General features: G+C 41.6%; 1 protein-coding gene across 3 annotated transcripts; it reads right to left on the bottom strand.

The window, feature by feature from the left end:
• Positions 1–1,097: 1,097 nt before the first annotated feature.
• Positions 1,098–10,984, bottom strand: brpf3a (bromodomain and PHD finger containing, 3a). Of its 3 annotated transcripts, none has more exons than XM_028576153.1 (13): positions 10,633–10,984; positions 7,714–9,243; positions 7,276–7,432; positions 6,297–6,428; positions 5,646–5,774; positions 5,226–5,538; positions 4,790–5,113; positions 3,767–4,321; positions 3,620–3,677; positions 3,000–3,082; positions 2,713–2,810; positions 2,420–2,574; positions 1,098–2,322 (listed from the first exon to the last, which is right to left on the bottom strand). In XM_028576153.1, exons 2-13 carry the CDS (start codon positions 9,222–9,224, stop codon positions 2,139–2,141), a joined length of 3,699 nt encoding a protein of 1,232 aa, XP_028431954.1. In that variant the 5' UTR covers positions 9,225–9,243; positions 10,633–10,984; the 3' UTR covers positions 1,098–2,138. The 3 variants fall into 3 exon arrangements, with proteins under 3 accessions (XP_028431954.1, XP_028431956.1, XP_028431955.1); XM_028576155.1 differs by having other exon boundaries at positions 2,713–2,786; XM_028576154.1 differs by having other exon boundaries at positions 5,241–5,538.
• Between the last annotated feature and the right edge of the window lie 359 nt (positions 10,985–11,343).

The following is an 11,343-nucleotide window of genomic DNA, read 5'->3' as shown; positions in this document are numbered from 1 at the left end:
TTAAGGCCAGCCCTCACCTAACAGATTAGTGTCAAATGTCAGGGTAATCCTGTTTAGAGTACACTGTGACTAATACATTGTGGACACTTGGTAAATATTGTTTTATTTTTTTCCAGTAACTCCCTCACTCACTACACATGTATATTCAGAGGAACTTTCAGTGACGTTTTTCCTCGGCTACACTTTGCCATTGAAATAGGTCAGGTAGTTGAAAGTGTGCACGTCCAACCCGTTGGGTACCGGACTAATACATAACAAAAACTCAAACTTGATCTTCAAGGTCTTTGTCGGGCGATGACTTTGAAGACATTCCACAAAACGTTGCATCATTAAATTCTTCGAAGCTTGCAACACTTAGTTTGCAGACTACCTCTCCTTTTCTTAGAAATGTGGAGGAGCAAGACCCTGATGTGGGACACTGAGAAGGCCACTTTCACGTCAAACCTTTACGTTATCTTCTCTTCTTAGATCCTTCCTTGAAATGAGACCTTGACCTAAAGGAGGGGAACTCCAATAATACAACTTACTGCGTTTTGCAGGTGAAACAAGGTTAATGGATGACATACACATGCAGTTGTTTCAAACAGCATTTATTCTTGTGTGAGAAAATATTGTCTCAGGGAGATTATAGATCTTGCAGTACATTTCAAATGACAAGATCAAAAATCTCCTGTGCCACCCAAGAAAAAGGAAAAAAAAACAACTCTTGAAGACTCGTGCGGTCACTGCTGCCTGCAGTGCACAGGTCTTATGCCACCTCACTTCTAGAGAATATATTCTGACATGTTGGTGAATACCATCACTATTACAAAGACCTACTTAGCATCATACATAAATCTTTTCATATTTTTACTTTTTAAATAACACTCTTGACTGCCACAAATTATAAATTAAAATCTAAATTTGATTTTTGCATTCCTTAAATTACTTCATGTAAGCCAATATAAACATACATTTACATATTTACAAAACTATACACATGCACCTTTACTACACTGAAGTTGTATTCATATATGTATATACTGTACACACACACACACTTTTGCCACATGTATGGCTCCAGGAGTCACCGATCCTAAAGTTTTTTTTTTTTTTTTAACAGACCGATTGTGCTTTTCAAGTAATTTTAGCCAGATTTGCAAACAAATTGCAAGTTCTTCAGTGAGTGATCGTAGTAGATTTTGTCACAACTACAAAATAATCAGCTTCACATCTGTAGTGGCTTCACATCTCACTAACCAAGTAGCTGCACCGGGTACTCCAACATTCTAATATCATAATACAGTTTCACAATATGGAAAAATAAGTAAAGACCTCTAAAGTCCCACCTACAACACATCATAGCTGGACTAAAAGTCCAAGAATGTTTGCATTGGCAGCCAGTATCAGTATTTCTATTCATTTCAAATTGTTTTTTTTCTTGTATCTACTGAGCAATTCTCAGAATTGTTGAATGAATGGTGTACACACCCAAAACATATTGTAGGAGTCAAATGTAGAACAAGTTATGGTCCACCGTGGGTTTAGCTTTAAATTTAATGTCAATGCTAGCTTGAGCAGGTTTGATGTACTCATTTTTTGTGTATATACACACACACACACACACACACACACACACACACACACACACACACACACACACACACACACACACACACACACACACACACACACACACACACACAACTTAAAATTAGAAATTTTAAATTTTCTTCCAAAGCCAAACTTCTGTGGAGTCCAGATATGACGTGGACATAAAGTGTGACTTTAACACTTCATTAAACACAGTGACATTTCAATGGCAAATACTATCTAAATATGTTTTGAATCAAGACGATCCCTTTGACGATTTAATATTTACACGTTTCTCACCTAAGTCTTGACTCACTTTGGCCTAAAATAAAAACTTTATATGAACACATCGCAACAGTGGTTGTGTAAAATCTTTTACAAAAATTACATGAATAAATGAACAAATCCATCTAGGAAAAGGTCTTCAAGCACTTTTTCTCTCCATTTTATAAATCAGAGCAACAGTTTTAAGCAGAAAACCTAATCTCACCAACTGTTGGAGCAGTGATGAAGCTTCTATACATATAACCATCTGTTTAAGATGATAAAATCTTGAAACTAAAAGTTTATATAAAATTGGAGGGAGTGAAGTTTAGATTTCCTCTCACGTGGTTTAAATGTACCATAGCCCGGTCGTATGCAGTGTGTACAGACTTGCGAACACTGGGTTTCTTGCCTTCCATTAAGCGCAGTTTGTCTACCGTGTCATCCATCCCCATCGGCAGCAGTTTGTTCCGAGGGAGCCACTGCCTGAAAAACAACACGCACAAATTTTCCAAGTGACCAAGACTGCGCCTGATTGTTTTAAAATTCAGCATGAGGTTTAGCCTGCCTGTCTGAATCTTACCAAGTTCTTTTGGTGTCAAAGAAGAGAACTAAGAAGAGCTTTTCGCCTTCTTCCGTTTCTCTCCATTCGCCCAGTTTGAGCACCTCCACGGGAGGCACTGGAATGGGGATGCCGTTGTGAAGAAGCCCTTCCTGGGGCATGTCTGGGTCAACAATCTGTAACAATAAAGTATGTCAGTTAAAGTTAACTGAATTGTCATGCCCTTCTAGGGGATGCAATGAGGCCTTTTTCTTTATGGCAGCTCTGAGACTTAGTATAAACGCCATAAACGGCAAGATCAAATACATCCTTACCATTGCTGGGTATGATGGATATCCTCTGCATTTGGCCCAAACTAGGTCCAGAGGTCCAAGCTCAGTCTCCCTATCTAAAGACAGAAGTGTAGACTGTCCTGTGAACAGGATATTTCAATACATCCAATTAATTTGTATTCAGGACACCTCTTGAGCCCAAACTGAAAATTGAATGCAACTGTATTGCTCAGAAAAAGTTGTGTGCAGAATCTTACATTACTTATGCAATAAACCCACACACACTGAGGCATTTCACTGTATTTTGATTGCCTTCTCAGTATACACACCAGCCCCACAGATGTCTCCATTCTCACTGCTAGGAACTTTTGCCAATGCAGGTTTACCACGACTTCGTTTGGGTGGGGAGACACTACGGATAGAAACAAACAAAGAAGAGAGAAAAGCGAGAGTTAAAGTACAATTTATGGGGAGACCATAGCTACAGTTCAATTGCTAAGAATTTCAAAGACAATGGGCCTCATGGAAGAACATTTTCAGAGTGTTACGCTAAACGTCTTACTTTTTTCTTTAAAGCTTGTACAAAGTTCAAGTTGGATTCACCAAACTCTCTAGGCTGCACAAACTTGTCGTAAATAGCAGCTTGTTTCCGCCTGATCGATGCCACCTGTTCATGACAAGGTGTGCAGAATTTTCTTTATTAGCATAACTAACACCCCTAAAATGTCCATTTAAGGCTACCTGTTCCACTGTGTTTGGAAGTCTCATTTACAAATGTATGTTAGCAAAAAACCACACAGCTTTAAATCCTGCTGTTGGAAATCAGTTTAGCAGTGTCAGTAATGTATTAGAGGTCCCTTAAAATGCTTGTACATGCTACTTAAGAACAAATCTGTTCGTACAAGCAGTTCTTGCTTGAGGCCCATTGCCTCTGTAACTCCTTACTCACGTTAACTTTTGGTCGTCGTCATCATGGTTTGCAGAGGTGTGCTTTCCATTTGTCAGGCCTAGCGAAAACACAAATGAATGAGGACATATATATGAATATGGACTTTCTAAAATCTCTCTGTCATGTATTGATTTATTTTGTGCTTACCTCCTTCTCTGGGTGGTGGAGGGAGTTTCTCTCCTTCACTTTCGGAGCTGGGGCCTCTGGACCTCAGGTGGTGTGAGGAAGGAGAGGGGGGTGTAGGGGAAGCGTTTGGAGTGGGAGGTAAGGTGATGATGTTGGTCACACTGGGTGAATTTGGGCTGGCAGGGGTGCTGTCCAAACCGTTTGTTTTACCCTCAGCCGTTTTACCGTTCTGTTGCGGTGGGGACTTGTTTTTTACTGTCCTCGCGCCATTCTTAGCTTTCTTAAACAGAACAGATGTACGACGACCAACTCCAACCAAAGGCAGAGTCGGGGGTGTTCCCAGCGGAGTAACCTCGTGAACAGCCTCCGATTGTGAAGATGGTGTTTCACCAACTTCAGCCTCATCTTCACCTTGGCTTTTGCTTCCACTGCGGGATGACCTCTGGCGCTTGTAGGAGCGCCCGGGAGACCTTCGCCCTCCAGGTACGATGCCCAGGACAGGAGGTTCGAGGGGAGCATCTCCTGGCAGTGGCGAAGAAACTGGGCCGGTGAGTTCCAGCACAGGTGGAGAGTCATCTGGATCAAAGAGACATTTATTTAAGGATCATAAATACAGCTGAAACGATTAGTCAATAATTGTTATAAGTCATTTATAAACTCAAATCTGGAAACATTCCCTAGGTGCAGCTTCTCCAATATGAGAATTTTTTATGCGTTTCTATGTTTTCCACCATTTTAACAATGAATATCTTTGGGTTTTTAACTGATGATCTGACAAAACAGGACATTTGGAGATGTCACATTGGACTTTGGAAAATTATAATTGGTAATTTTTCACAATTTGACATGGACTAGAAAAAATCATTAATCGTAAAAAAAACCTGGCAGATGAATCGATAATGAAATTATTCATTAGTTGCAGCTCTATAAATACATAAATAATGTATTAACAGTGCAATTACTGCCAATTAGTAGTACTGCCAATACATTAAATTAGTAGTGGCCAAATGGAATAAAATATATTAAAGGACAAATATTCTTTACCTGTCCCAGAGTTTGACACTGCTGTCAAAGGTCCATTATCAACGTTTGTCTTCTTTTTCTTTTCCTTCTCGTCCTCCTCCTCCTCCTCCTCCTCCTCTTTTCCTTCGTCCTCCTTGTCATTACCATTCACAGACTGAGAGTTTTGCTGCTGCTGGTTCATCTTCTGTCTGAGAGTGTTGATCTCTCGGCGCAGCAGCCTAATGCGTTTGGTTCGACCGCCACTGGTGCGCATGGATGCAACCATGTCCAGTTTGTCCAGTAAGGCCTTTAGCTGTTCGTCTGTGGTTAAGTGCAGTCTGTTCTCGGGGTCCAAAACCGAGTCGACTATAGAGAGTATAAGAAGAGAAAACAAAAAGGAGGAAAAAAAGGCATATGAACAGATGAGGCATGATGTTTATGTTCACAAAGAAATAGCTAGTTCCCATTCTCAACTCACCGTCTTCCCACGTACAGTTGTAGAAGCCATGTTTGTTCGGAGACTCTGGGAGATGCATGCCGGTGCTGGGGTCCAGGCCGATGCTCTGAGACTGCCTGTGGGCGTGGCGGAGAACGGCTCCACCCACCTCCCGGAGTTGTAAGGCTGTCTTGTGAAACATGGTGTCCTTGGAGTTGTATTTGAGGCAGTTGGAGATCATTAGGTTAAAGTCCTTCTCTAGGTCCGCGATGGAGCAGTAGGCATGTCCCTCCAGTTTGGTACACATGGTGGAGAAGTCCATGGGTTGGGAAATAAACTCTAGATAATCTGGGACCTCGGTGAATCATGAAAATAAGACTGTTAGCTGAGTCAAAGCCAAAGCAAATATGCTGCTTGATATAAAATGTATATTTAAGCAGATTGTTTTCTAACTGCACCAACCTCTGATAGATTGACAGGCTGAAAGAAGATTTTTGCTGTGTCCTTCTCCTGCAGTTGGTCCAAGGTGGATCGCAGAAGCACCAACGCAGGGGTCAACTTCAACTCAAGAGCAGCCTGCTGAATTTTCATCTGAGGTATGATGGCGTAAACACAGGGAAGAGGAGCGGAATACAAGGTCACTCTACAGGGTTCAAAATTAATAACAAATGCTGAATAGAACAGAGATTAAGGCTGCATCTAACAATTATTGTAATTATTGATTAATTTGCTTATTATTTTCTCTTAATTAATCGTTTATAAAATGTCAGAAAACACCCAATTTTTCAGAGCCCAAGTTATTTATATTGCTTGTTTTTTCCAATCAACAGTCTGCATTCCAAACATATTGATATCTATCATATATGACAAATCAGTAAGCAAATATTCACATTTTAAAGCTGGAACTTGGGCAATTATAATAATAATAATAATAATAATAATAATAATAATCTACTATCATGATTGTTGCAGACTAATCTCACAATTGGCTAATTACTTAAGTAATAGTTTCAGCTCTAAGAGATATGCTTATGAATGATAATACTGACGGGAGTCTTGTTAAAAAGTAGCCCAAACAATTATAGCTTGTCTCGCACTTCCTTTGTAACGCACCTGTTCTCTCTTTAGCCTCTCTCTCTTGCGGATGAGTTCCACCAAAAGCCTGGCTCTTTCCAGATCTTGCCTCAACTTTTGCCAGTATCGTAGCTCCTCTCTTGCAGCACACAGCTTCTCATCAGGCTCCCTCTGAACACAAAAGGTCAAAGGGATCAGACTTCCTTTCCTGTAGCTGTGTGTTGTGCGAGCAGTGTGGGAATATTCTGGCATTGAGACCCAAGTGTGCAGCAGGTTCCAGACTCTTATTGGTTAGTTTATTTAGTCCCCAAAATGACGGGGTTGTTTTGGTGTGAAAAATAGATTTTAATTCAATTTCCATACAATAAACATGTTTACTAAAATTAAATAATTCTTTTATTTAACCAAATCAACTACCATATGGGCATTATTGTTAAAATGTATGCTATCATAAAGATGCATTTAATCCCAACCACTAAATAAATCTAACAGTAAATCTTTTATCTACGTTTTATGGTTTAAATACCTTTAAATAGCTTGAGGCTTCCCCTGTCATCATAGTAAATGGGCAATAGATTAAAACGAATATCCATAACCTTTTACACGCCGTCACCCTCTGCAGCAGTAAAAAGCTACAGTAAAGAAGACAGAGCTGTGAAGGGTTGTGTGGAAGCCCGCCATCTATTTGAATCAGTCATTGTAAGTGTGATGTCTGGTCTTATGTTTTGATTACAGTGTATAAGAATACAAACCTGGCGTGAAGTGATTTGATTCCAGTAACTTGGCTGACTCTGTCTTAAGAGACCTTATTGGTTCTGTGAAGACCTGATATTCTTATTACTGTAAATGTAAATGTGCTGGTTTTAATAATTTAGGACGATCCACCACACAGATATGTTAACTAAGTGAAAATCAAATTTGGACACCAGCTTTAATAGTTAGTAATTATTTTTCATCAGATGATTTGTTTCTCATTTTTAGTTTAAACACACTCACTGGACATAATCTCTAGCCTCACCTGCTCTGCAGTCCTGTGGGCCTGTAGATGGGAATGCAGTCGGCGTATTAAAGGCATCCCATTTCTTGACTGTCGTTTCAGTAACCAGTAGTTATGAAGCCTCTGCATGAACTGATTCTTCCTCTGGACTTCCACTCCTGTGCAGATCTTGTTCAGCCTGTGGAAATGTAACAGTTGTACATTAAAGCCTGTGTGGTCATTAACACTGGTGGTCATAATAAAACCACTATAATCTACTATTATGATCTTATGGTAAGATCATTCAAAGTATTAATACATGTATAAAAGTCTCTTGATGCACTGGATCAAAACCTAATTAGATTAGAGTGTCTCCTATGGAACAAGAATATTAATAATCTCATGTAAGGCACTAGACACTACAGTCAATTAATAAGGCATGCTGGGTATGTTAATTTCAACAGTATGCAAATGTCACACCTGTGAGAGGGGATCTGAGGCACGAGCAGCACAGGCACAGTTGAGCGACGTGTTGACCCACCAGACCCCTTCGTATTCTTCTTCTTCTGGCCCTTGGTAGCCTTCTTGTTTGGTGGTGGTGGTGGAGGGCTTTGAGTGTAGGACCTTTGGCCCCGGTTACCCCTGCCCCCCACCAGTCTCCCTTCAACCGAATCGTCTCTAGACCCGTCCCGCCGAGACCCCACTGGAGAATGATGCTCACAGAAAGCAGTCTTCCTCACAGAAAAGGTGCTACCGTTGACGCCCGTCTCCCGGACTGGGTCTATCTTCATAAACAGTCCGGCCTTCTGGGCACAGGTGACATGAAAGGCCCTGTAACAGTTGGCTTTGTGGCACTGAATGGATGCACCTCTGCCTTTCTGCTTACACAGGTAGCAGGTGAGCTTCCAGCGAGCAGGAGGGATGTTCTTGACCCCCTCAACAGGCTCCAAAAACACTGTGTTGGCAAAGCACACCTCCGGGATCCATATGGCACAGACAACGTGGGCCCAGCGTCCATCACTTGTCTGTTTGAAGGCACCTCCTCGGTTGGGACAGAGCACACAGTCTACAGGGCGGGAGGGGGACTGCAGGCAGCAGCGACACAGCCACTGACCCTCAGGTACGTAGGGCACACCGTAACACTCCTGGTGGACGGCCAGATTGCAGATGTCACAGAAGAGGATGACATTACTGTTCAGACATTCGTCATCCAGGCAGACGCAGCAGAAAGCATCCTCGTCCACTGCACTTTGGGACAGAGCCTGGCTGCGGGACTCCAGGATGGATTCCCTCTCCAGGCGGTCGATCAGCAGCTCAAACGTGTCTGCAGATACGGAGGCATGGCCGTCAGACACTCTCTTTTGGTTAACCATCTCCAGCCAGGCCAGGTCCTCCTCGTCCATGTCGTACTCAGCCACACTGTCCTGTTCCTCCATTGATTTTTCTATGAAACGGTAGTACGCTGTTGGGAGAGCAGGCGCCTCTGAGGGGCAAACTGAACTCAGCACACGAAAGATGGGCTCAGGTAGAGGGATTTGGTGTGACGGTTGCTGGAGGGAATTAGTTGGTCCTGTGTGCTGCTGGGAGCCAGACCGTTGGTTCTGGTGAGACATATTTTTACCACTCCTTCTGCTTTTACTGTTTGAGGGTTTCCTCCACGATCTGGTTTTACTCTGGGTTTGTTCACTGTTCTCCTTGTTGCTGTTGCACTCAGCAATGTCCTGGGCCATCATCTCGTCCTCAGTAATAACTGGCAGAGGATCCGTGATGTTAATCCGATGGAGCCTTCCTTCTAGGTCCACTTCCACTATTTTCTGTGCCTGAGCATACGTCAAAGTCTCCCTGGATGGAGACAGCTGCAGTCTGTAGGGCGAGGGGGGCCGCAGCTGGCCTGACGATCCCCTGCCCCTTCCTCGACCTCTGCCTCGGCCCCTACCCATGTTGAGTCCGCTTACAACTGTCTCACATTCCCACCTCCTCAGCTTCCGCATGGGAGTTTACACCAGCTCCCTAACAGGTATAAAGTAAAAAAAAAAAAAAAGTTTTAATGCAGTTCTAAACGCTTTCAAATTTGTCTAATGATCTATTAAGATTTAAAGTAGCTGTTGTTTCTTCCTTATTATGTTGTATATGTTGTTTGTACTCTATACCATGTAACCATGGTCCAGAGTCATTAAAATCTGAATCAGATTTTACTGGGAAATAATTATTTTAATATCAGTTTATTATCACACCACCAGTCAAACCCACAGTAAATGTTAAATTATACATGAACATTGATTAATTGCTATTTCAATAAAAAATCTATTTAATGCCATGACAAATTTAAGAATACCACCATTTACCCACTAATTGACTGGTCAATATAAAGTCTAGTGTATATACAGCTATCCTGGGTGACCCACTGTAGGATTGTGGCTCCCAATGTGTGTTTGTGTGCGTACATTAATTTGGGCAACCCTCCCTATTATTACACGGCTGTTCGTTATTTTAATTTATCCCTTGCCTGTCAAAGCATATTTTCTTGATAAAAATCCCAAATAACAGTGGTTAAAATGTTATAAACAAAGAATTATTTAATATTGCTTTTATTCATAAACAATTCATAATTTGGTTACAAAATCTTCTTATTATCTTCTGCCCTCAGAGCTTGTTTTATATTCTATCAGTCTGCCTATGATGAATGTTGTGTTACCCTGATTTATCATACTCCTTACTGCTGCCAACATTAAGAGTGCTTTCTTATTTAGCATTTTTTGTAAGATGTGTTGTGTTAAATCCTGGACACAATAGTTACTCGGTAAATGGGGTCAACTCTGGTGCTGTTGTAATACAAACACAGCATGTTACCTCAAGTAGCCTACTCTTGCTGCACAAACAACTAACGTTATAGTAAGTTGTACTGCTTGCTGTATGCACCTCAGCTGTCTCTCCATTGGTCCAATCAGGAGTCTGTAACATTCCCACATTTCCCTCAGCCCAATCAAATGCCAGTATCCTCTATTTTTTTCCTTGTTGCTGTGCGTAGTTAGGTTGAACAGCGCTAAATACCAACCCGAGTATCTAACATCTGTCAGCCATTTTAAACGCACAACAGCAGAGACAACATTTGGATTGCAAGTTGATTAGCAGCCCAATTATACATGCCAAAAGCAGACGCACTGTATGCACCGTGCCTAAATGCATAAAGTACTTGCATGTAAACATTAGATCACGACACCGTAATATGCAACGTTTCGGTTACTGCTTTGTACTCCAGAGTCCAGACCCCTGCAAAAAGGTTGTCTCTCGCTGATGTGATAACGTTACTCGGTCGCACAGGACATACAGAAGTCGTGTAACAAAACAGCAGGTTTCCCAAGTAACGCTGAAAATGCGGACCATATCAGAGTGTTTTACCTTGTAAAATCGTCCCCTGCAGTGCGAGTGCCAAACAGAATAACTGCACCTAGCTAAATGTCAGCTAGTGACAGACTACAACCAAGGCGGACATGCTAGCCGTTAGCTTAGCTAGCCGGTAAATTCAGGAGCGACAGCGTCATCTTCAGCACTTTAGTTCTTCGCTGTGACTTCGGTCAAACACACAAATCGGACCCGGTTTCGTAGGTATGGTTTAAACCTTTCAAACGGTGCTGATTCAAAACTTAAGGGTAGCAAAATCCCGAAGATATCAAATTAATGTTTCCTGGATGAGGCTAAATATTCAGTCAAGATGGCTTGAAAAATACGCCCCTTTGGAAAAAAAAACATCTCAGCCAATTGTAGGTAGCCGCCTTACCTCGCGCGCAACGCGCATCGTTTTGTGATTGGTCAATACGATAAACCGAATTCATCGAATTCAATCTGGAGCTCATAAAAGAAAGAAGCGATGAGAAAAACAACTACATATTTATTGCGCGCCTTGGCCTCGTCTTCATTTCCCATATACCCCATATTCTACTTGTTATGCATCTGACATTTCTAGGGAAACATCGTAATTCAAACAATCCAATATCCAAATGTAATAACCACATAATAAAAAGACAATAATAATCAAACGCTCATGCACACAGTAGTTTATTAATTTACCTTTGCATACAGTGAAGTGCGGGATGTTAGAAATAGGCTACA

The sequence above is a fragment of the Perca flavescens genome, chromosome 4, assembly GCF_004354835.1.
Source record: "Perca flavescens isolate YP-PL-M2 chromosome 4, PFLA_1.0, whole genome shotgun sequence".
Taxonomy (NCBI): Eukaryota; Metazoa; Chordata; class Actinopteri; order Perciformes; family Percidae; genus Perca; species Perca flavescens.
This window is presented reverse-complemented; position numbering and strand designations above follow the sequence as displayed.